This window comes from Marmota marmota, unplaced genomic scaffold, assembly GCF_001458135.2.
Source record: "Marmota marmota marmota unplaced genomic scaffold, marMar, whole genome shotgun sequence".
NCBI classification, from domain to species: domain Eukaryota; kingdom Metazoa; phylum Chordata; class Mammalia; order Rodentia; family Sciuridae; genus Marmota; species Marmota marmota.
In genome coordinates this window covers 31,606,130-31,628,719 of record NW_026000016.1, presented here as the reverse complement: position 1 = coordinate 31,628,719, position 22,590 = coordinate 31,606,130, and the positions used below count along the sequence as shown (strand labels likewise).

The 22,590-nt window shown below is 34.9% G+C and overlaps 1 protein-coding gene across 1 annotated transcript in view; it reads right to left on the bottom strand.

The window, feature by feature from the left end:
- The window catches only part of Ush2a (usherin), a 740,698-nt gene that overhangs the window by 209,397 nt on the left and 508,711 nt on the right, over positions 1-22,590 (bottom strand). The window contains exons 43-44 of the mRNA XM_015483330.2: positions 21,966-22,088; positions 13,490-13,653 (exon numbers count right to left, since the gene is read on the bottom strand). Of these exons, the coding sequence (XP_015338816.1) occupies positions 13,490-13,653; positions 21,966-22,088 (287 nt within the window). The remainder of the gene's footprint in view (positions 1-13,489; positions 13,654-21,965; positions 22,089-22,590) is intronic.

Here is a 22,590-nt window from a genome sequence, read left to right as displayed (position 1 = left end):
CATTGAACTGTTTGAGAAGCAGAGGATATCCTTAGTTCAATAGACTAGCACAAAATTGAAGTCTACTGACCTTGAATTTATGTCTCAGAGAGGAAGGCTATTAAAACTGAAATAGCTAGGATGAGGAGGCAAGTAAATTTTACCTTTCCTATTGAGAAAACTGGATCTGAATGCATTTCTCCTTTTTTAAAACATTCATTGCATAAGGCAAATACTGTCTATAACCTTCAAAGACAGAATTTCTTTCCACATATATCCCCTTTTTCTTTTCTCACATTTTTAATTGATGCAATATAGTTCCATAATTGATGGGATTTGTTGTTACATATTTATGCATGCATACACTATAACCATATATTTTGGCCCATATCACTCTCCAGCATTTCCTCCCTTCCTCCCCATACCCCATCTCTTGGTCTTTTTCCTCTAATGATCTCTCTTTGATTTTTTAAGAGATCCACCCCCATCTTTGTTTTCCTTTTTAGCTTCCTCATCTGGGAGAAAATATACAACCTTTAATCTTCTGAGTTTGATTTATTTTGCTTAACATGTTCCATTTTTCTGCAAATGCAATTATTTCATTTTTAAAAAAAATATTTATTTTTCAGTTGTAGGTGGACACAATATCTTTATTTCGCTTTTAGTTGGTGCTGAGGATCAAATCCAGTGCCTCACATGCACTAGGCGAGCACTCTATCACTAAGCCAAAACCTCAGCCCCGATTTTTATTTATGCTGAATAAATTCCATTGTGAATATATTGCACGATTTCCTTATTCATTCATCCGTTGATGGGTATGGAGGCTGGTTCCATAATTTAGCTATTGTGAATTGTGCTGCTATAAACATGGGTATGCATGCATCACTGTAGAAAGATGCCTTTAATTCTTCATGGTCAATACTAAGAAGTGGTATAACTGGGTCATTTGGTGGTTCCATGCATAGTCTTTTGAGGAGCCTCCATACTGATTTCCATAGAGGTTGTACTAATTTATGATTCCACCAAGAGTGTAAATGTGTTCTTTTTTCTTCATGTCCTCTCCAGCATTTATTACTATTTGTGATTTTGATGACTGGTGTGAGATGAAATCTCAGTGTAGTTTTGATTAGTATTTTCCTAAATGTTAATGATGTTGAACATTTTTTCATGTAATTGTTGACCATTTGTATTTCTCCTTTTGATAAGTGTCTATTTAGTTCATTTGTCCATTTACTAATTTTATTTTTTGCTGTAAAGTTTTTTGAGCTCTTTATGTATTCTAGATATTAATCATCTGTCAGAGATTAATGTCAGAGAGGCAAATATTTTTCTCCCATTCTGAGGTTTTACAATTTACATTGTTTCCTTTAATGTGCAGAAGTTTTAAATTTGATGCCATTCCATTTCTTAATTCTTGGCATTATTTCCTGGGCTATAGGGGTGCTATTGAGAAAGTTGTTGCCTGTGCCTAAAGGCTAGAGTGTTGATCCTGTTTTCTTCTAGGAATTGCATAGTTTCTTGTCTAATACCTTGATGTTTGATCCATTTTAAGTTGATTTGTGCAGTGGGAGATATAGGGTATAGTTTCATTCTTCTAAACATTGATAACCAGTTTTCCCAGCACCATTTGTTAAAAAGGCCGTCTTTTCTCCAATGTATATTTTTGGTACCTCTGTCAAGATTCAGATAACTGTATTCATATGGGTTTGTCTCATCTTCTATTCGGTACCATTGGTCCATGTGTCTTTTTAAATGCCAGTATCATGCAGTTTTTGTTATTGTAGCTCTGTAGTATAATTTGAAGTTATATATTGTGATGCCTCCAGAATTGCTTTTTGGGCTTAGTTATTCTGGGTGTTTTATTCTTCCATATAAATTATAGGACTATTTTTTTTTTCAGTTCTGGGAAGAATGTCATTAGTGTTTTCATAAGGATTGCATTGAATTTGTATATTGCTTTTTTTTTTTGATAGTACAGCCATTTTACTAGTATTAATTCTGCCTATTCATGAACATGGGAAGTCTTTCCATCTTCTGAGATTTGCTTTAATTTCTTTTTCAATGTTCTATAGTTTTCATCATATAGGTTTTTTTGTATCCTTGGTTAGATTTATTCCTAGGTATTTTATTTTAGTTTTGAGGCTTCATGAATGGAATTGTTTTCTTGATTTTATTCTCAGAAAATTCATGATTGGTATGTAGGAAGTTATCTATTTTTGTATGTTGATTTTCTAACCTGCTATTTTGCCAAACTTGTTTGTTAGCTTTAGCAGTTTTTTGGTGGAGTTTTGTGGATCTTCTCTGTGTAGAAATATACTATCTGCAAAGAGGAATAATTCAAATTCTGTCTTTCCTACTTTTATTCCTTTTATTTCCTTCTCTTGCCCAATTGCTTGGACTAGAATTTCTAGCACTAAATTAAATAGGAGTAGAGAGAGTGGACATCCTTTTCTTTTCCCAGATTTTAAAGGAAATGCTTTCAATTTTCCCCCATTTACTATGGATTTCTCATAAATAGCCTTTATGATATTGAGGAAGGTTTCTTCTATTCCTGATTCTTCAGTGTTTTAGTCATGAATGGGTGCTGAATTTTGTGGAAGGCCTTATCTGCATCTATTGTGATTATTAGGTGATTTGTCCTTAATTCTGTTAATATGATGAATTATATTTATTGATTTGTATATATTAAACCATCCTTGCATTTCTGGAATAAAACCAACTTGTTTATGGTGTACCATCTTCTTAATTTATTGTTGAACATGATTTTTTTTAATATTAAATATTTTTGCTTCTAAGTTCATCAGGAATGTCGGTCTCTAATTTTCTTTCCTTGATGTGTTCTTATCTGGTTTTGAATGAGTGTGATACTGGCTTCAAAAATGAATTTGGGAATGTTCCATCTCTTTCTATTTCATTAAATAATTTGAGGAGTATTGGCAATAATTCTTCTTTATGGGTTTTGTAGAATTCAGCTGAGAATCCATGTGGTCCTGTGCCTTTTTGTTGTTGTTGTTGTTATTGGAAGGCTTTTTATTACTGTTTATATCTCATTACAAGATATTAATCTGTTTAGGTTTTCTATGTCCTCTTGATTCAGTTTTAGGAGACCATATTTTCTAGAAATGTACCCATTTCTAGGTTTTCCAATTTATTGGATATAAGTTTTCAAAATAATCCCCAATGATCTGCTAGTATATCCCCTTTTTTCTATGAGAAGGGAATGGAGGTTTTGTAAACCACTTGTATGGCATTCCCTGAAAATAACAAAAGCCACATGCTTTTATGAAAAGGATGCCTCTGTGAAACAGGTGTTTCATAAAAACAGAGAATCATAAAGATAGAGACATGAAAATGGAGACCTGAAAGGATCTACTTCATAAGAATGGAAATCAAGAAACCATAAAAAGCAATGGTAGAATTAAAATCTACATCAAAAGTAAGAACTAGCAGAGTTGAAAATGCATAATATAAAAAATGAATAGGAAATGATTATGAAGTCAATCAAAGTCAAAATTATAGACATTGAGAACAGAGAATGGAAAAATCTAACTTGAAACATAAATGTAATAAAACATTCCATTAAACCTTACCCACAATGAAGACATATGCCTGAAAACTGAATAGAGTGATATAGTTTTGCCTAAAATGATGGCAATGTATCCACATGTATACACACCATGGAATTCTGTATCATTTCAAAGGAAAACTGAAAATTAAAGATATCTATTGCCGCAGTCTGGCTGGGCACAATCACGAGCCACTCAAGCAGCAACAAACTTTATTTTTGAAACTGCCGCCAATGCCCCGTATGCTCCCGGCCAGATTGCTGACCAACCCACTTGGCGTTCTCCCGGACCCCAACAGGAAGTCCCTCCTCCAGAATTCCCTCCTACCGCACTTCCCCAACCAATGGGAATTCTCCAGGAGTCCCGTAGCAGGCTGAGGTGGACAGCAGGAGTCCAATATCCATATGAATGCAGATCTTAACATAATCATATCATCTCAATGGCTTGCTGGAGTCACCTTTCAACCAAAAATGCCATGCATCATATTACTTGGCTGTGGCTCTTAGCATCTCCCCCCTCTGTTTAATTAAGCAACAAGCAATGTGGCTAGGGACTGTGCCTGTTAGGTTTGTCCAATTCAACATATGGTTCTTACCCACCCGTCATCGGATGAACTGACCTCTAGGCATCAGCCTCCTGTCTTAGGTTGATACCACTGCAATTGGATCATACCTGTCACTGACTACCAGTCCAGCATATAGCCATACTTGTGGATAGGCCTATGCACCAGTGGGGGGGTGAGGTTCTTTGCCTCACCTCTGTTGGCCCCCAAAATTAGACCATCACTAGTATAAAGGAGGAGGATACAGAAATGCCATGACACCAAGCCAATTGACGGCTCCTTAGGAAAAATTGCATCACTGGTGACACATCAGCAAAGATAAGCCAGTACTACCATAATTCGCTGCATCAACAGATAGATTACAATGCATACAAGTGATACATAGTCCAGGCAAGATCTGCAAGCAGTTCAAAGTGGAGGAATCTATCAATATGTCCATTTCCTCCCAAAATAAATTGACTCTTTGAATGAGCATTACTTGTTGAGTTATTATTCATTGATGCATCAGTTTATACAGTTTGTTGTGATAACTATCGAAGAAACTGTAGTTTGGTTATCTTTGTCTTCACCAGCACTGGGATGAAGATAGGAATTCTGACACTGATGCTAAAAAAAAAATTATGTAACATTTCAACAGGTACTAAGAAAACAATTTTTTGAACAATTTACATTATACTGAACAGAATCATTAAATATAATGAAAAGGAAAGGTGAAAGTAAACAAACAGATCTGTTAACCTGCTTATTTGTACACATATTAAAACAATCCTCAACAGCTGTTTACCCAATTTAAATTAAACCATTAAAATCACGTGAATAAGACTGCGGCAATCTACCAAGAACACAAAAACTAGATAAGCCTCAACTTCTCTTTTGGAACATCAAATGTTAAAAGACAGTGGAACAATTTCAACAAGTTTTGAAGAAAAATATTTTAATCCCCAAATTTCAGGCACATCTAAATGGTTATATGCAAAACAACCTGAAAGTTTTCTTAATAGATGCAAACATTAAGAGAACGTGCAAATATGACAGTAATACTTCCTTGTATAGGCAAAAGTTAACAGAATATACAACTAATCTTTTTAACTTTCATGATGAAACTTTCAAATAACATTCTTCAAAGAGCAAAAAGATGTATCAAGATCCAGAACTTAAGATTGGGGAAGTTAAAGAATTAATAGTAAGTACTAAAGCCATTTTGAGCAAATAGTTGTATATTATATAACAACAAAAATAATGATAATTTTTACAACAAATGTTGAAAATGACAGGTGAGATAGGAAATAAAAGGAACAGTACATTAAAGTCTTTACATAAAGCTGAAAGACTTGGAAAAAATAGAGAAGTACACACCACTAATAGCATAAACAAAATTCATATTATATACTACAGAGGATAAAACTATTGGCAAAGATTCCTAGAATTCATCAATCCTAATGGTTTTCTCATTTTGTCAAATAGCTATAATACATTCTGAGCCCCTTGCATCAGGATAAAGTCATGTGATCATTTCATGCTATTTTTGGACTAAGGTATTAAAGAACAATTGCCTATCTCTAATATTTCTAGTTTTCCTATTTAGGGGAGGCTCCAAGTCTTTAGAGGTTGGTGGACCCACTACATGAAAAGAACTTATGTCCTTAAATGACCTATGAGAATTTAGACCAGCACAAGGAAGAGATGCAGGTATGCTCAGATTTTTGTTCTGGGTTTCTGGGTAAATGACATTAAATAAGATAGAAAATATGGGAGTAATCATGGGATGGAGGTTTTGGAACTTATTTCACTTGAGCCTTCTTGAATTTGAATTGTTTTTGTGACAACTAGGTGAACTTCTAAATTAAAGGGTAACTAGAGTTATATAATTAGAAATTGAAGAGGTATATAATTGGAAATTGAAGCATGAATAGTAGCTTGCATTTGAATTAATAGGAAGGAAAGGGAATGCCTTATTAGATTATTTAAATACATGTATAATAGAAAACATTTTCTTGGACATTCTATTGCTCTATGTATAGTCCATATTTCGTGGACCACATACAGTGATTTGATAAGTATTGGTCAGTAGAATATCAGGTAAGAAAGTTAAAACTAATGGACATGATCTTACTATAAAATGCCATTCTTGGTGGTGATTAGGAATGTGGTCTTAGCTGGAGCAAATTCTCAAATATAGAATAAGTACTTCTCCTTTGTAATGGATTTCCCCCAAAATTTAAACAGTTGTTAGATAGTGTATTTGTCTGATTGGACTGCCATAATAAAATATTACAAACGGAGTGACCTGGACAACAGAAACTTATTTCTCACAGTCTGGAGACTGGAGGTCTATGATGAAATAGCTGGTAAATTTGGTTTTCTGGTGAGGGCTCTTCCCCTGGCTTGTAGATAGCTGCCTTCTTGCTGAGTCCTCACATGACATTTCCTTTATGTACGGAGGAAGAGAAAGAAAGAGACGGTGAGTTCTCTGGTGTCACTTATAAGAACACTTAGACATATCAAATCAGGGCCACTCCTGCATGATCTCAATTAGCTTTACTTACTTCTTTAGAAGTCCCATCACACATATAGCTATGCAGAGAGATAGGAATTCAACATATGAATTGTAGAGGGGTACAAACAACCTGTCCAAAACAGATGGGCTAGATCAAAGTTCTCTTGCAATAGCAATTAGATTATGCTCTTAAAGTGCTCTTGGATCAGTTTTAGAGAGATTATTCTCAATGTCAATTATGTCCTCTAGATCTTTTTTATCTAGATTATAGGTCAGCAAACCATGGTCTATGAGTCAAATTTGGCATGTTGGACAAAATCTGGTTCATCAACTGTTTTTGTATAGCATGTGAGCTAAGAAAGTTTTTTATGTTTTTAAATGGTTATGAGGGGGAAAAATAATAATTTGTGTCATTTGAAAACCAAATCTCAGTGTCCATAATAGAATTTGGTTGGAAGCAGCCATGCTTATTTGGTAATAATTGATTGCTGGTTAATTACTACAATGGCAAAATTGGGTAGTTTCAACATAGACCCTGAGGACTGCAAAGTCTGAAATATTTAGTATCTGGTCCTTTACGAAAACAGCTTCTTGTCCTGATCTAGTTCAATTACAATAAACCATTCCTTTCAATATGTTTCTTGTTTATTTATGTAGGGCTGAATTCTTCACTCATCTCTCATTAACACGCTCATTGGGAGGCAACTTTATTCAAATGTGAAAAGCTAGAAGGTCCTATTAAACTTATTTTTATGACAGAAGTGTTGATCTTGCTCAAAGGTTCTCCAAATTAGATTCCAATTCCAATTTTCCACATACTGTGGTGCAGAGCTATGTGTCATCTAATGCATGGTTCTCCGAAAATTTAAGCTTATCAAAATTGCTTCTTGAGAAAATCCTTTACTCTGCCTAAGGGTAATATTGCTCATATGAAGAAGTGGGAAGATTTTCTTCTTGGCAATGATCCAAGTCAACCTTTTGGTTTTCACAACATGATAGCTAATGTCTTCTATCTAGTTTATGCATCAGTCAATAATAAGTACCTACTCTTTGGAATCTCCTCACTAGCTTAGTCCTCATTGTGTTTTAGTTCCCAGTGGCCTGCCAGCAAAAGTTGTGTATAAAGGAGTTAGTATATCAAATATAAAAGAATATATTATTCACCATTTTATATTTGGCTATAAAAGCAGAATAGCTAATTTCTGCTCTTTAAGTGAACTGGTATGGACAAACAGGACTATTAGGTGGTTAAGCTGCTATATAACCATGAATCCCCAAAATACAGTGACTTAAATAAAATCAATATTCATGTATATGTCAAAGCATAGTCTCAGCATGAGTGAAATAGATTGTGCCCATATGGTCATTCAAGACTCCAGTTCTTTTTCTCATGTAGCTTTGGATCTATTGGAATGCCATCCATCCCTGCATAGGTCAAGCTGAGGTCATGGCCATGGCCATATTCCAGTCAAGGGGAAAGGTGCAGAAAGAACATGCAAGCACATACCCAATGTTTTGCAGCTAAGACCTGAAAAGACATGTACTTCTTTTTGCATTGCACTGGTGCAAACACATTCCATTGTCATTTCACATGGCTACAAGTAATTGCAAAGGAGATTAGTGAAACATAGTTTCTAGATAGGGGACAAGGCACCAGTAAAAGGAAAAGAGTTAGAATAGATACCATGCAGTAGCTAGTCCTTCCAACATGTTGACTAGATTTTTCTATGTTCTGTCAGCCAATTTAGGTAATTATAAAGTCTCATGTTTTTTAAACACATCTACAACTCACAGTAGAAATGTTTTTCTCTAAATGCTCTGCAAAATTATCTTATCAAGATTTGTCTTCCCATTTTTTTCATCTTTCCGTAAGATAAAAAATGCTGAAAGTATCATGCATATTTTAGAAAGAGAAAATACCCTACTCCAATACTAGAGTATTTTACTAGATGCTAAACACATATTATTTCATTCACTACTTATTACAAAATTTTAGGGCAGTTATTATTATCCCCATATTTCAGCCAAGGAAACTGGCAATCAGTGAGTTTAAATTGTTCTAGATTATAAATGATAGAAAATCTTAGAACTGGGACCCAAATTTGAAGTGTCCCTCATTCCAAAGGTATCCCTATGGCTTTTTGGTCATTTTTTTCTAGAAGAATTTGAAACTGTGAGAAAAGAATGAATCACCAAAAGGCGAATTGGAGTATGAAAGGAAGACTCAGGAAAGAACTTTGGGAAAACATTTATATAGTGGATAATGGGGACAAAAATGTAGATGGTGAAATTGAAGGGTAATGATCCTCTGGGGAACATTTCAGTAGTAAGGAATCATTCACAGTGTTGGCTGCCACAAAGAAGCATATAATGGGATGGCACTGAGAAAAGAGCATTGATTGGGCCATTAGATGATTATTAATGACTGTAAGAGGACCACATCAATAGAGGATAAGGAAAGAAGGCTGGAGTACAACAGGTACACAGTGAAAAGATGGCGAAACAGTACAAAGGCAAATGCAGTCTATTTGTTTTGACAACTGAAGTCATGGAAAAGGAACCTGGGGAACAAGGTGAGCCAACAATGGTGATTACTCTTTAGAAGAGGTGAGACTTGGGATTATTGGCATGTATGTTACAACAAGATAAATTTAAACAAAGTCAGAAATTTTTCCAATTACAAAATTGGTGGTTTCTGATTAAGGTAGATGCTTTTCCATGGTTTTAAATTCTCTATTACTAGTGACACCTTCATTATTATAAAATTTCCAGAGCATTCACTGAGATATTATAATCAGGAATCAAAATCATTAGTCTCTGAATTCCCAGTGCTCAGGACAAAGAAAGCAATAAATAAATGTTTGTAGAAGGAAAGGAAGAAGGAAGAGAAAGGAGGAACAGAAAGAAAGAAGAAAAAGAACATGACAAGGATTACATGAGACAAGATATAATTATCTGAAGTTTGGGCTGAGCTATTGGTGACAATATTCGGCTAATTTTTCATCTCCTTTCTTCAAATATGCTTATAGTTTAGATGAAGATGTCTCCCAAAAGCTCACACATGAGATAATGCAAGAATTTTCAGAAGTGAAATGATCAGATTATGAGAATTGTAACCTAATCATATGAGTTACTCCACTGATATGGATTAACTGAGTGGTAACTGTAGGCAGGTAGGGTGTGACTGTACCAAGTAGGTCACTAGGGGAAGGTCTTTGGGGTTTATATTTTGCCCCTGGTGAATGGAGCTCTCTCTTTGCTCCATGGCTATCAAGTCCTGAGCTGCTTTCTTCTGCCACACCCTTCCGCCATGATGTTCTGCCTTACTTCAGGCCCAAAGCTATGGAGTCAGCCACCTATGATTTGAGACCTCTGAAACCATGACCCACAGGTAAATTTTTCCTTCTCTAAGTTGTTCCCTTTGGGTCTTTCAGTCATAGTGATGCAAAGTTGAATATAACAAGTACTTTCATCTTCCACTACCTCCAGTGTTTTTTGACTCTTTTCTGATCTTGTTAATGAATCAACCTCAGAGGAAAAACTGCTCTCCACCACAGTCCCTTCTGTGGGTATTTTCTTACTTCTCTTTTGTTTTACAGTGAGCACTCAGAATGGGAAGGATCTCACTAAATCATTCTTGAAACCATGCTAATAACTGTTAACACTAAATGCATGAGAAATTTCAAGGAATTTGATGCCAGTGCCTTAAGTTTGAGTTTGGGAACTGCTAATTACTAACCATAATTCTGGGTAAATTACCAAGTGTCAGCTTACATCTCAACAGGCTTTTCTAGAATTTGAATGAGCAATTTAAGTGAAAGAGATTTTGTATTTCTTATAAAATGTGACATTTTTTCTACCACAAATATGTCTTAAGTTATTTTATTTAGGCCAAAAATTTTGTTTCTTTCTATAAAGCAGGAATAAAAACCTCTCATCTCCATTGTGACCAGGAAGATGGGGTCTGGGCCAGATGGCGAGGGCATCACCTGCCTAAAGGGGCAGCCTCTGTCCAGTTCCAACTGGTTTCCTTTCAGAAATGTGGGGAGTGTTTCATTCAAGCATTGGATTTTTCACTTAAGTCCCCAAATCATTATCTTTATGTGAAATATTCTAATTGTTGAATGGTGGTAAAATACTACTTTTTCAAATACTGTAGGCAAAATATACATGGAGCATGAAGGAAAGAAATATGGCCAGTGTTGTGCTGCCCATAAAAAGAAAATTAAATAAAAGGATGTTTTTAACCTCAGATGACATCACATATGTGATGCTGATATTTAAAACTGGTTCTTCTAAAACTTTCTAGAACCTATCCCTATCACTCTGTCATTGATAAAATTTTATCAGAAACATTTTGTTACCAAAATGAGGTATACATATGGAGAGTCATAGTAAAGAAAAAAATGTTTTTTAAATACACATTTTATAATTCTTGAAAGGCAATTTTTATTAAGTAAATATTCATGAATTTATTCCTATGGTTTTCCACTGAAAGGTATGTTCAATTGTAGTTTTGCACTGTTCAGCGTTGTAAGCTACGTGCCAATATCTTTCTACCAATCAAGAAACAATTTAAAATTAAAGTTGCAAAAAACTCGATGACCCTTTCATAGAGGAGTGACTAGTTAATTTACTTAAGATAGCAGGTTGCACAAAGGAAGACAAAGATAATACAACATGCTTTCACAGAGCTGACCCTCTTCTGAGAGTTAACCTTTGTGCTCACAAATAGTTATCTGAAAAATTTCTAAGGTATGAATGGAAATAACAGCAGATTGCATTACCTACATCCCGAAGGTCAGAGGTTCAGATTACTAAGGTAATGAAACTTCAGCGAGCTGCTTCAGATCTATTAGGTTTGTCAGTTTTTATAAGCACACTTACTTCAGGCATGCAATTATAACCTAAAGGACCTATATTGGTGAAAATTCAGCAGCCGGATCTTCACTGAAGTATTCAAATGTCAGGTGAAGGGGGAGAGCCTACCTTTATGAGGAGGCTTTTCAGATGAATCAGTTGGTCAGGCAGAGCAAAAAGGAAGAGGGAGACAAGTGAAAATAAACACAAAAATGCATCTCCAGTAAAAACTTTGTATTTTTCCCAGGGGCATTTCAGAGAGTAATTGTAAGATCAATTAACTTATATTCTTCTATTGAAATAGTTTAAGAGATCCCATCAGATCATCTGAAACTTTTAACCTTATAAAAACCCTAGAGTTAGCATGTTCTGTTTTGTTTTGTTTTTGCAAAAGTGGATTATTTAGGGGCAACTTAGATGAGGGTAACCAGTACTATTATAGCTTAGATCTGGAATGTCTCCCCATAGCCCATGCATTCAAGGTTTGCTTGCCAGCCAGTGGCACTGGTGGGAAGTATTGGAACCTACAGGGGATGGGGCCTAGTGAAAGGAAGTTAAGTCACTGGGGCCATATTCTTGAAGGGGTATCAGGGTCTGTCTCTTACTTTGCTTTTTTTTTTTTTTTTTAAAGAGAGAGAGAGAGTGAGAGAAAGAGAGAATTTTAATATTTATTTATTTTTTTTTTAGTTTTCGGTGGACACACATCTTTGTATGTGGTGCTGAGGATCGAACCCGGGCTGCACGCATGCCGAGCGAGCGCGCTACCGCTTGAGCCACATCCCCAGCCCTCTTACTTTGCCTTCTGACTGCCATGAACAGCACAGCTTCCTTTGCCATGTGCTCCTCCCCACGGGCCCCAAAGCAACAGAGCCAACTTACTATGCACTGAAACCCCTGAAACCATGACCCCAAATAAATCCTTCCTTATAGATTGATTTATTTCAGGTATTTTATCAGAGTGACAGATAGCTGACTAAATACAATTGCTGATTTCACTTTGCAATTAATGATATCAAATACTGGTTTTAGTTCACAATTAATATCACAAGTGATATCACTGAAGCCAGTGAACTCAGATTTCTAAATGAAGCATTCCTTTTTTAGGTTGTAACAAAACTCAAGGATAGATCAATATTACATGGTTAATATAATTACATGGTCCAACCAGTGGTAACTTTACATCTTTTTATATGATAATAGATGTCACCCTAGTGGGCATAGTTTTCTTTCATAAAACAAATATTTTAATTGAGCTTTACAAATAAAATATTTCTCAACATTCAGAAATATTCCAACAAGGTTTGATCCCATGATTTGCCAAATTTCACGTTATACCTGTAAGAATGAGTGCAACATATATTTCCATAGTAGATTCAGAATTTTTTTTCCTATTTTTCCTGATTATCATAATGGATCACCAGAAATTTATATATCAGACATTAAATACTACTTCTCTGACCAAGGAGCTTAGAAACTTCAGTTATTCCAAAGTTACAGGAACAGATTAGATCTCTCTTTGAGCTCTTCCAAACACCTGTAAAGAAGTGTTTTCATTAAGTTGAAGGTCAGACCTTACATTATTAAAGTGAGTCCAGTGATGATGTCTAGGCTTTGTTTTTTGAATTAAGCAGAGATTCTGTCCATAATCAACACTGACGATGATTCACTCAGAAAAATATGGCACATTATTGCAATCCAATTAAGTGGTTCTTGCTAATGAGTAACATATTTCAAGATGTGGGGACTGAGCTCTCTGTATAAAGGTACCTAGCCCTACTTGTATCAAGTTATTACCAAGACATTTCTATCACACTATCAACTATCCATCACATTTCTATAGTGAAAGAAACTACATTCCCCATCCAAAGGGAATATAGGAAGGGAGAGCTGGTCCAAGAAGAATGAAGAAGTAGAATAGCACATGGACCTCGACTTTTTAGTTTTTGTTTTTTAACGTGTCCATTTTTAATTCCTTTGGGTATTAACACACACGAAGTGGAAACAGAGAATGAGGAGCTTGCTTACTTGGTTTAGCCCATCTCACATCAATGGCTGTGTGGTTGAGAGCTCTTATGGTGAGGTTGGCTCCTCTCTCTGGAAGACCACCTAATGTCGTCACAGTCACTTCTTGGCTTGGAGTAAAACCGACACTGTTGTGTACACAGAGCTTATACCCATAGGTTGTAAACCTAAAGATTGTTTTGTTAAAAAAGAAAAAAAAAGTATAGAAATTTGCATTTTATAGAAAACAAAATCCATAATTTCCTTATAAAATACAGAGTTTCCTTTTTGCCTTCCATAAAATGTTCAGGTTTCCTTTTCCACCTAGAAAACACACTTACTTTTTTCCTCCTTACGTAAAACATCATTATTTTTGTAACTCTCCAAATTTACCCAGGTGTTGGGGAAATATTTTATTAGGAATGCTAAGCAAATACCACTCTTTTTAAAAATGTAATTTATTGTTTTCACATTCTTATTGTTTTCCAAAGTGAAGAGAATTACAGCTCAATTCAAGATACAATTATGAATCTGGCGACCTGCCAGCTTTCTATCTCAGTTCGATATGGAGAGTTTCATGCTCTTCTTTTGGGAAACATATCCATTTTCAAATATCAGCCTCCTCATCACCATTTTCTTCCTATATCTCCATTTCTTTCCCATAATCTCATTGGCAGACAGATAAACCCCTAAATGAAATCCTAACTGTGACCAAAATATACAACATTCTCCTGCTGAGAGTTTTGCTACCATGAGCTGTGTTTGGCTATAGTTTGAGCTTGGGTCACTGCAGTGAATAATGAATATTACTTTGCAGAAGGAGAAAACTGGACATGGTGATGTGATTCAAGGAGGACATTCCAAGTCATATATTAAATCAATGATAGAGTAAAGCCACCAATTTTTCTGACCAGAATGCTATACTGCCAGCATGATGATGATGATGATGATGATGATGATGACAATGATGATAACAAAGTAAAAATATTGTCTGTCCATACTTAGATGATGTCATACCACTGGGGCTTGTCCTTTGAGTTATCTTTTTAGCAGAGGGACATACATTTTGCTTAAGCATCCAAACAGTCCAGCCAAATTTCCTTTGCAACCACCAGTATGAATATGAAAGATGGTGAGTCAGGGTTAAGAGGGTGGCAGGTCTGTGACAATGGAATGAAGTAAAGCTAATGGTGCACACATGGGAATTGAACTGATGACCTTGGCTTCATTAGCTCTCTCCCTGGGCAAAATACTTATATTTTATTCCATGAAATGGCTTAAAGGAATTTAGATAGAGTCTGGATGTCTAAATTTTCCTACAATATTTGAATTTTTCTTCTATGTCTTTGCTATAATACAATATATTTTATGACTTCCTCATTTCCAATATTAGATCCTTTCCACTGTCCATTATTTTATTTAATTTAGAAATCAGCAGACATTTCACTTGATGCCATGCATCTGTCTTTTCAAATTTCACTTGTGAAGTTAAACTTTTAAGGAAATATGATCTCACATGCTCTTAAATGAAATGCTAAATTACACTATTTTCATTACATCTAAAACCATCTTTATTTGGTAATAATATATACCTATGACTTATCTATATGTATATATTGATTCATATTTCACAACTTCATTTCAAAAAAGAATGTGTTAGTTGACTTGGAGTGTTTTTTCCATGCACTGTATATATTGCTTTTTAAATGGACTTAGGTGTTGATTTTTGCTATCAAGTGAGATATGCCATTTAATTAATAAAAGAATTCTTTTGGAAAAAAATTGCTAGATCAGTTGACATCATATACTGATGTCAAAACTTATTATATATATATCAATTAATTTCTTCTCTAAATAGTAATATGTTCACTAGGGATGTATTGAAGAATATACCATTTCCAACCATATGAGAAACAGCTTTTGAAATCTTACACAACCAGTCAAATCAAGTATTTGTAGGCCAATTCAGGTATATATGAATATTATAATTAAGACCATCCTGCAGACCTCCTCTAGCACAGCAAATGCTAAACTTTGTTGTGCCATAGATATTACTGTGGTATTTTCCTTGTAAAAGACAATATTTAATAAAATTTTATTTACGGGACAATACTCATCTCAAGGTTTGGTTGTAATTACTCAAATGAATTAGTACACTAAATTTTGCTAACATGACACAGTTTTTAATCTGTTTATTTACTGAACAGATAATTTTATAAATGGATGAACAAATATTTCATAGCTACTAAATTTAACAATTACTCATGTTTCATAGCTACACATAAATTTTAAGTCATATATAATTTGGTAAGTTAGTGACATAAAAATTTACTTTTCCTATAGAGAAGTAATCTCTAGTAAAACATAGCAAAGTTCTTCTTTGGAAAAATATTGAAAACAGATTATATTGCTTTTCCCTGTTTGAAAAACCATAACTTCATTTATTTATTTGTTCAAACAATATTTATTGAATACTAATAATGTGCCAGATGATATCTGTCCTCCTAAAGTCACAATACAAATAAAATTTTATAGAAATGTGTTAATAAATGAGAATATCTAAAATACTTATTGACTTATTTCATTTGTGTGTGTGTGATGCTGGGGATTGAACTCAGGGCCTTGTGCATGCTAGGCAAGCATTCTACCAACTGAGCTATATCCCCAGCCCTGACTTACTTCTTTTTCATGGAATACACATTGGATGGGAGCACCAACTTCAACCTTACCTATTCAGGGAAGTCTTAACAGGGGACGTAACATTTGGGCTAGATTTTAATGACAGTGAAGACATTTGTTCAGTTAAAGGTGTTATTCCAGGGCAAAATGTGTGAAGGCTTACATCTGGAAAGGGAGAGTCCGAAGTGTTTGGGACGCCAATAAAATTCTTCAGTGCAGCTGCGGAATGCCTCTGGTTATTTTTATCAGAATTAAAAATGTGTCAACTTTATTGATGTCCTAACAGAATTCATGTGTCAATGTTGTCACCAATATAAACCATGCTTCTGAAAATGCAGGCTGTTTAGTTGCCTCTTTCACTAACTTCCTCCTATCTGCCACAACTCCAAGTATGCTTGAGTTCAATCTCACACACACAAGGACTTGAGAAACCTTGTATTTCAGTGTTCTTTACCCTCACATTCTTTGTGGGAACTAATAAGGAAGCAAACAAATGATAATCCAAAACTCTTTCCATTGCTTAAATCAGCAGTTGTTAAAAGCTTCCAGTGATGTCAAGTATATGGTCTTCAAACCTCTAATTTACTGATTCCAAACATGTTACTGTAGATTTTTCGCTTTGGGATGGAAGGGCAATGTTTATCACACTCAAAAGTGTTTTATATAATACTTTTTAGATGGTAAATGTTTCTGTAGCTCTCTATACCTATGCTGCCAGAATGTCACAGGTAAAATAATTTTATTGCAATTTCTGCCTTTGTTCTACTATATCATAAATATAGAAAAGAAACAGAAAGACTTTAGGGGGGGAAATCCTATGACAAGCTGCATCTTTTCAGATTTAGAGGCTCATTTTTTTTTCATGAAGTAACGTTTAACATGAAGACCTTTAGGAAAAGACAGTATCAGGAAAATTAAGAGCAATGAAAAACATCCCAGTGGAGAAAGAACTGTGATTCCACCAATCTAATGTGAATATGAAATAGATACATCTTGTCTCATTTTGAATCAAGTGCACTGCTATGAGATCTCATACCAATGTTGACAGAAATTGGCTTTTGTTCCCAAACACAACTTTTCTTTACAGTTTGATGTGAAGAAAGAAACTACAAAGATCAACTTCATCTTGGTAGTCATGGGAGAATGTTGTCCCTCTATTCACTTTCCCTTAGTGCAAGGCTAACTTCTTAATAGCACCAAATGGGATGTATTTATATCACAGGAATGCATGCTAAGGAACTGTCCCAGTCTCTCCATATTAGAAAAGCAGAAAAATGTCATCTGTGTACACCTAATCTCATTACACAGGGGCAGAACAAAAGCATTATTCTTCTGAATGGTTTCTCCCACAGAAACTGCATCCTTTTTTAGGACTTGAAAAACTTTCATTTTAGTAAGCTAAAATAGCATATTAGAATCTACAATAATATGATTTAAACCTAAAGAGTTCAAATTTAAATATATGATAAATATATAGTTTAAATGTATGATAAATGTATCATATATTTAACTCAAGCATTTGAATGTAAAAAAGCAAGTCTAACCTTTCTTTGAAAATAAGATGAAAATGTGATAATTTTGAATGCTTTCTTTTAAAGGTAACACTATCAGCAGGTTATTGAGGAATTACATGGAAGTCTTTATTAAAACTCTTACTATAGAAGAAATACTCAGAGGAATTTATAAATAACTGGAAGGAGCAGAGGTTGGAACATATCTCCTTTTATAAACTTAATGACAGCTGTGTTATGATTATCAGCAAGTCAATATTTTCCCTGAAATAGAACAAAATCTACTATTTCTCATATTCATTCTTCCTTTTAAAAATCCAGAGCAAAAAAAAAAAAAAAACTTGTTTTCTGCAGTTTTATCAGCTCACTGAAGAACCAGGGCAGCATTAGTTGCTGAAGACGGTAAGGGGAGATTGACGCTTAAAATGAAGGAGGTCACAGCCCTCTTGTTAAACCCAGCCCGGCTCATATCCACAGCATCACACAATAACGGCACGTAGGCCAGATTTTCCCAGTGATGAAAGTGTCAGGAAACCCAAAGTTATGATTCCCCCAACAACCATAACTTGGCCACTTGGCACAGAATTATTTAGGAAGAAAAGTTTGAAACTGACAAGTAGTATAAACCTGCCGTTTCGCTGAGTCTGTCCCTGTCTACACAGCAGAGCACAATTCAACAATGAGGACACTGCCTGAGCAATTCAGAAAGAATTGTCCTTTAACAACAATAAGTATTTTTGTTTGAATTAAATTATCTGGATAATTGGTTCAATATTTCTGTTTTGTGTAGGAAGATAGGAAAGGAAGACAAAAACTATTAGAATAACCTGAATCTCAGGATATCCTACATTAAATTGGTGTATTTTTCTATATATTATAAACACATAACTAACCAAATAGACCACTTGAACAGGAAAATTGACTTCAATTTATATTTACTCTCACAAATATATTAATAAAGAAATGCCCAGTAAATCTTCAGTTAATTTTTTCAGGAAAACCGCCATTTAAAAGTGAACTCTAAATGTAGCTATAAAAATAAAAAGCCAAGATGGGAAGAAATACTTCAATGTTCCCTTTATTTATGTAGATGTCAGTGAAGAAGTAAGTGGGGAATTGTAGAATCTGGGGAGATTAGAAAATTACATATTCCCCCTAAAATTAGTTGAATTTGATTTAAGAATTATTAAAAACATTAGACAGTCAAATGGATAAAACAGATAAATACAATTGGTATTCTATATCCCAAAGTTCCACATCCTCAGACTTAACCAATCATGGGTGGAAAATATCCAAAGAAAATGTTTTTTCCACTTTGAGACTTGAACCCAGGGCTTCATGCATACTAGGCAAGTACACTATCACTGAGCTATACCCCCAATTCTTAGCTGGAAAATATTTGGAAAAAAAATTACATCTGTTACTGAACATTTCCAGACTATTTTTCTTGGTATTGTTCCCTAAACAACATGCTATTACAAATATTTACATAGTATTTACCTTGTATTAGGTATTATAAATAACCTAGAGGTGATTTAAAGTGTATGGAAGGATGTGGGTAGGTTATATGCAAATTCTATACAATTTCATATAAGGGACTTAGGCATTTGTGGATTTTGGTCCATGGAGGGGTCCAGGAAATAATCCCTTGTGAATAAATACCAAGGGGTAACTGTGTAGGTCTAGGGGAAGGGTCATAAAGGAGCGATAACAGAAGTGTGCAGCAATACCAAATGGCTTCTCAGTTCTGCCACCTCTGTACTTGGAGACTGCAGCTAACTGACCAGTAGGGCTGGTTGTCTTTGGCTGTTGTTAGAAGGGCAACTGAAGCATATTACCAAATAAGATGGATTCCTTTAAACAGAAAAACAGAGTCTACCAGTGAACTAACTTCCAGTTTTCTCTCATTTGGGGACTTTTAAGGGCAGAAGGGTAGAAAACAAAAAAAGAAAGAAAGATAGATAGAAAGACAAAGCAAGTTCTTGCAATATGAAGACGCATGCCATTTATTTTGAATGTTAAGAGAGAATGCATAGTTTTTTACTATACACTGTTTAAAAGGGTGTAGCAATTATTTGAATAAGAACAACAACAAAATACTTCGCTAGTCCTAACAAGAAAAAACCAAAAAAACAACAAAAAAAACTTGATATTCAGCATTATGAGGCTACTCATAATGATCCCTTCAGCACCTTTTTGTTATATACACTTCCCTTTTAGAAATATTTGTCATGGGCATGCTTATTTCAGCTCACATTCCAATTTAATTTGTGTGGATTTTTTTCTGATACACTTTAGATTTGTTCTTCTCATTAAGACTTCTTAGAGGAATCACTTAAACTTCACAATTAGGATTCTGGCCTAGGTGCTAATTCTCTAAGAAACTATTGTTTCTTCTATGAAGAAGCAAAATTAACTCTGTGGGATTTATTCTGTGTTTCTGCTGAATATATCACAGTTGAAACTCAGATTCAGTAATGTTAGGTTATCTTTATTTGGAAACTGTTATCTTTAAGGCACTTAAACGTTCTTAGATCATAAGAAGTTACTTTTTCTAAATGATTTTACTGGGTTAAATTGGTGACTATGAAGTTAACTGTGATGATAGCAATTAATATGTAAATTGCAGTCACTGGGGATGGGAGGAGGGCTCTCCAGCCACATCATGAGTTCTGCAAGGACAAGGGCTATGCTAGATTTATCTTTTGTTCCTTATCATTGTGGCTCAGTATATAGCAAGCAAAAATAAATTGTTGAATAAATGAATTCCTTCAACTGAAGCAATAATCACATAGGGATGCCAAATTAAGTCAATAACAGATCAAAAATAGTTGTGAATAGTGTAATGACTGTGAAAGTTTAGGTTGAATTTTTGAGATAAAAAGGATCCGCCAGTAATTGACCATCTCTTACTTAAAAAGTGACAATTTCATATTGCTGCCTCTCAGCAAATAATCTTAGAATATCTATTATGTTTTCCCACAATTCTTTTAGATAGGGTAAGTTTCCTGAGTTTGGCCCATTCCCCCAAAGAGAATAATAAAGACTACAGTTAACATTCCTAAGGTAGTTAAGGAATCAAAAACCAACGACCCTTGATTGAGTAAACATAGCCTTTCATTTAACACGTGTTTTGATGTCTTCTAGGTGCCAGAGACTATGGGAAGGGCTTGGAAGATAGAGAAATCTATCTTGTGGTTGATGTCATGATGTAAGGTAGTATCCAGACTACACATAGTCACCATTACAACAATAACGGTGCTATATTAGGGGATATGCTATGGAAATACCTAAAAGGGAAGCTGACTGAAACCAGCAAGTGATGGGCAGGGATACTTTCTGGAGCAAGAAACTTCTAGGCCAAGGCTTGAAGGATGATTTCATTGGGCAATGGGAACATTCCGCAATGGGGAGAAGCAGAGTGAGCGAGTGGCATCCATTGGAGGCACTGGATGTATTGCAGATGTGGCTGGGATACAAAGGCCTTGGTAAGAAGGGGTAGGAGGAGAGGCTCAAGTTGTGACAGGGTTCAGAACACAGCTATTTAGTGGTGTGTCCGGATAAATCACTAACTTGACAAAGTTACTGAGAATTATTACTGACAGGTTTTCATAAAGTAATATTCACAGGCGTTGAAATATGATTATAGAGCTTAGACCCAAGAAAAATTTGAAGTCATTTAATCCCATCAACACCTCATTTTTAAGGATAACAAAAGCGAAAAAGAGTCATTAAGTGACTTGCTTGAGGTCACTAAGCTAGTTCTCCAGCACAGGATGAAACAGAACCTTGGGACTTCTTAGTTCTACCACGTAGAAATGACATCACTAACATCACCTGTTTGACCATTTCTTAACTTCTTTGAACTCTTTATTAAATTCTTTCAAGTCTCAATGCTGTTCACTAAATAATTTCCTATGGACTGAGTTAATGACTTATAACCAATTAGTTCTCAGAAGTGGCAAGCATCTAACTATCCACTAATTTACAGTTTTATATACATTCAATATTTCCAAAATACCCTATGAAGTTTCATATCTTGATAGTGTTGTGACAAAGGCAATAGGTTAAGGCTCAAACGTCTACAAATTTGACTTCAAAGGCTTATTTTAAGCATGCAGCTAAGATGGCAAACATTAAACATGCTGACTGTTACGGTTCGATGATTAATGCCACAGATAATAACCAAACATATTCCATTGCACAACTGATAACGTGCTCACACAATGAAGACACTAAGATACTTTGAACTGTTCAACATGTCCCAAACTAAATGCCAGCATTTGTTTTTATAGTTTTTGTAATCTCACCTGCTAAGACCCTTATCTTCATAAAACCACTGAGTTCCTGAATAAATATTGTGCCACAGATTTAAATCTTCTGGGGGATTTGATGCAAGTGGTTGCTGAATTTTACGTCTCAGAAGCTCATATCTAAAGCAAAAGACAAGCAGGAACATCAGGATTATCTCAACTAATGTTATTACCAAAAATCAGGGGTTTTTTTTGTGGTGTGTGTGTGTGTGTGTGTGATGCATGCATTCAAACATAAAAAAAAATAGTATCTTAAGTTTACCATTAAATATTTTTTCAGATAGACTTTTTTCTGGCTCTAGTATCATATATTCATTTCATTTGAAACAATCAGCTACATTCATATTGTATGACTATCAGCAAGAATGATAACCTTTTAGATTTTTTCTATGTCAGATTTGCCAAATCTTTATTGGTGGTTTCACACTTAGTAGAAATACAGAAAGCTTACCAAGTTAATGATTTCTTAAAATTTCTACCATCAATACTTTATAAACAATGATACTATTATTAACTCTGTATTCTTGGCCAAGAATCAAGTTCAGGTTACAACAAAGCCATTTTAGAATCACAACTCTTTTCTTTCATCTTATCTATATCCCTGACTGCACATTTTACAAGT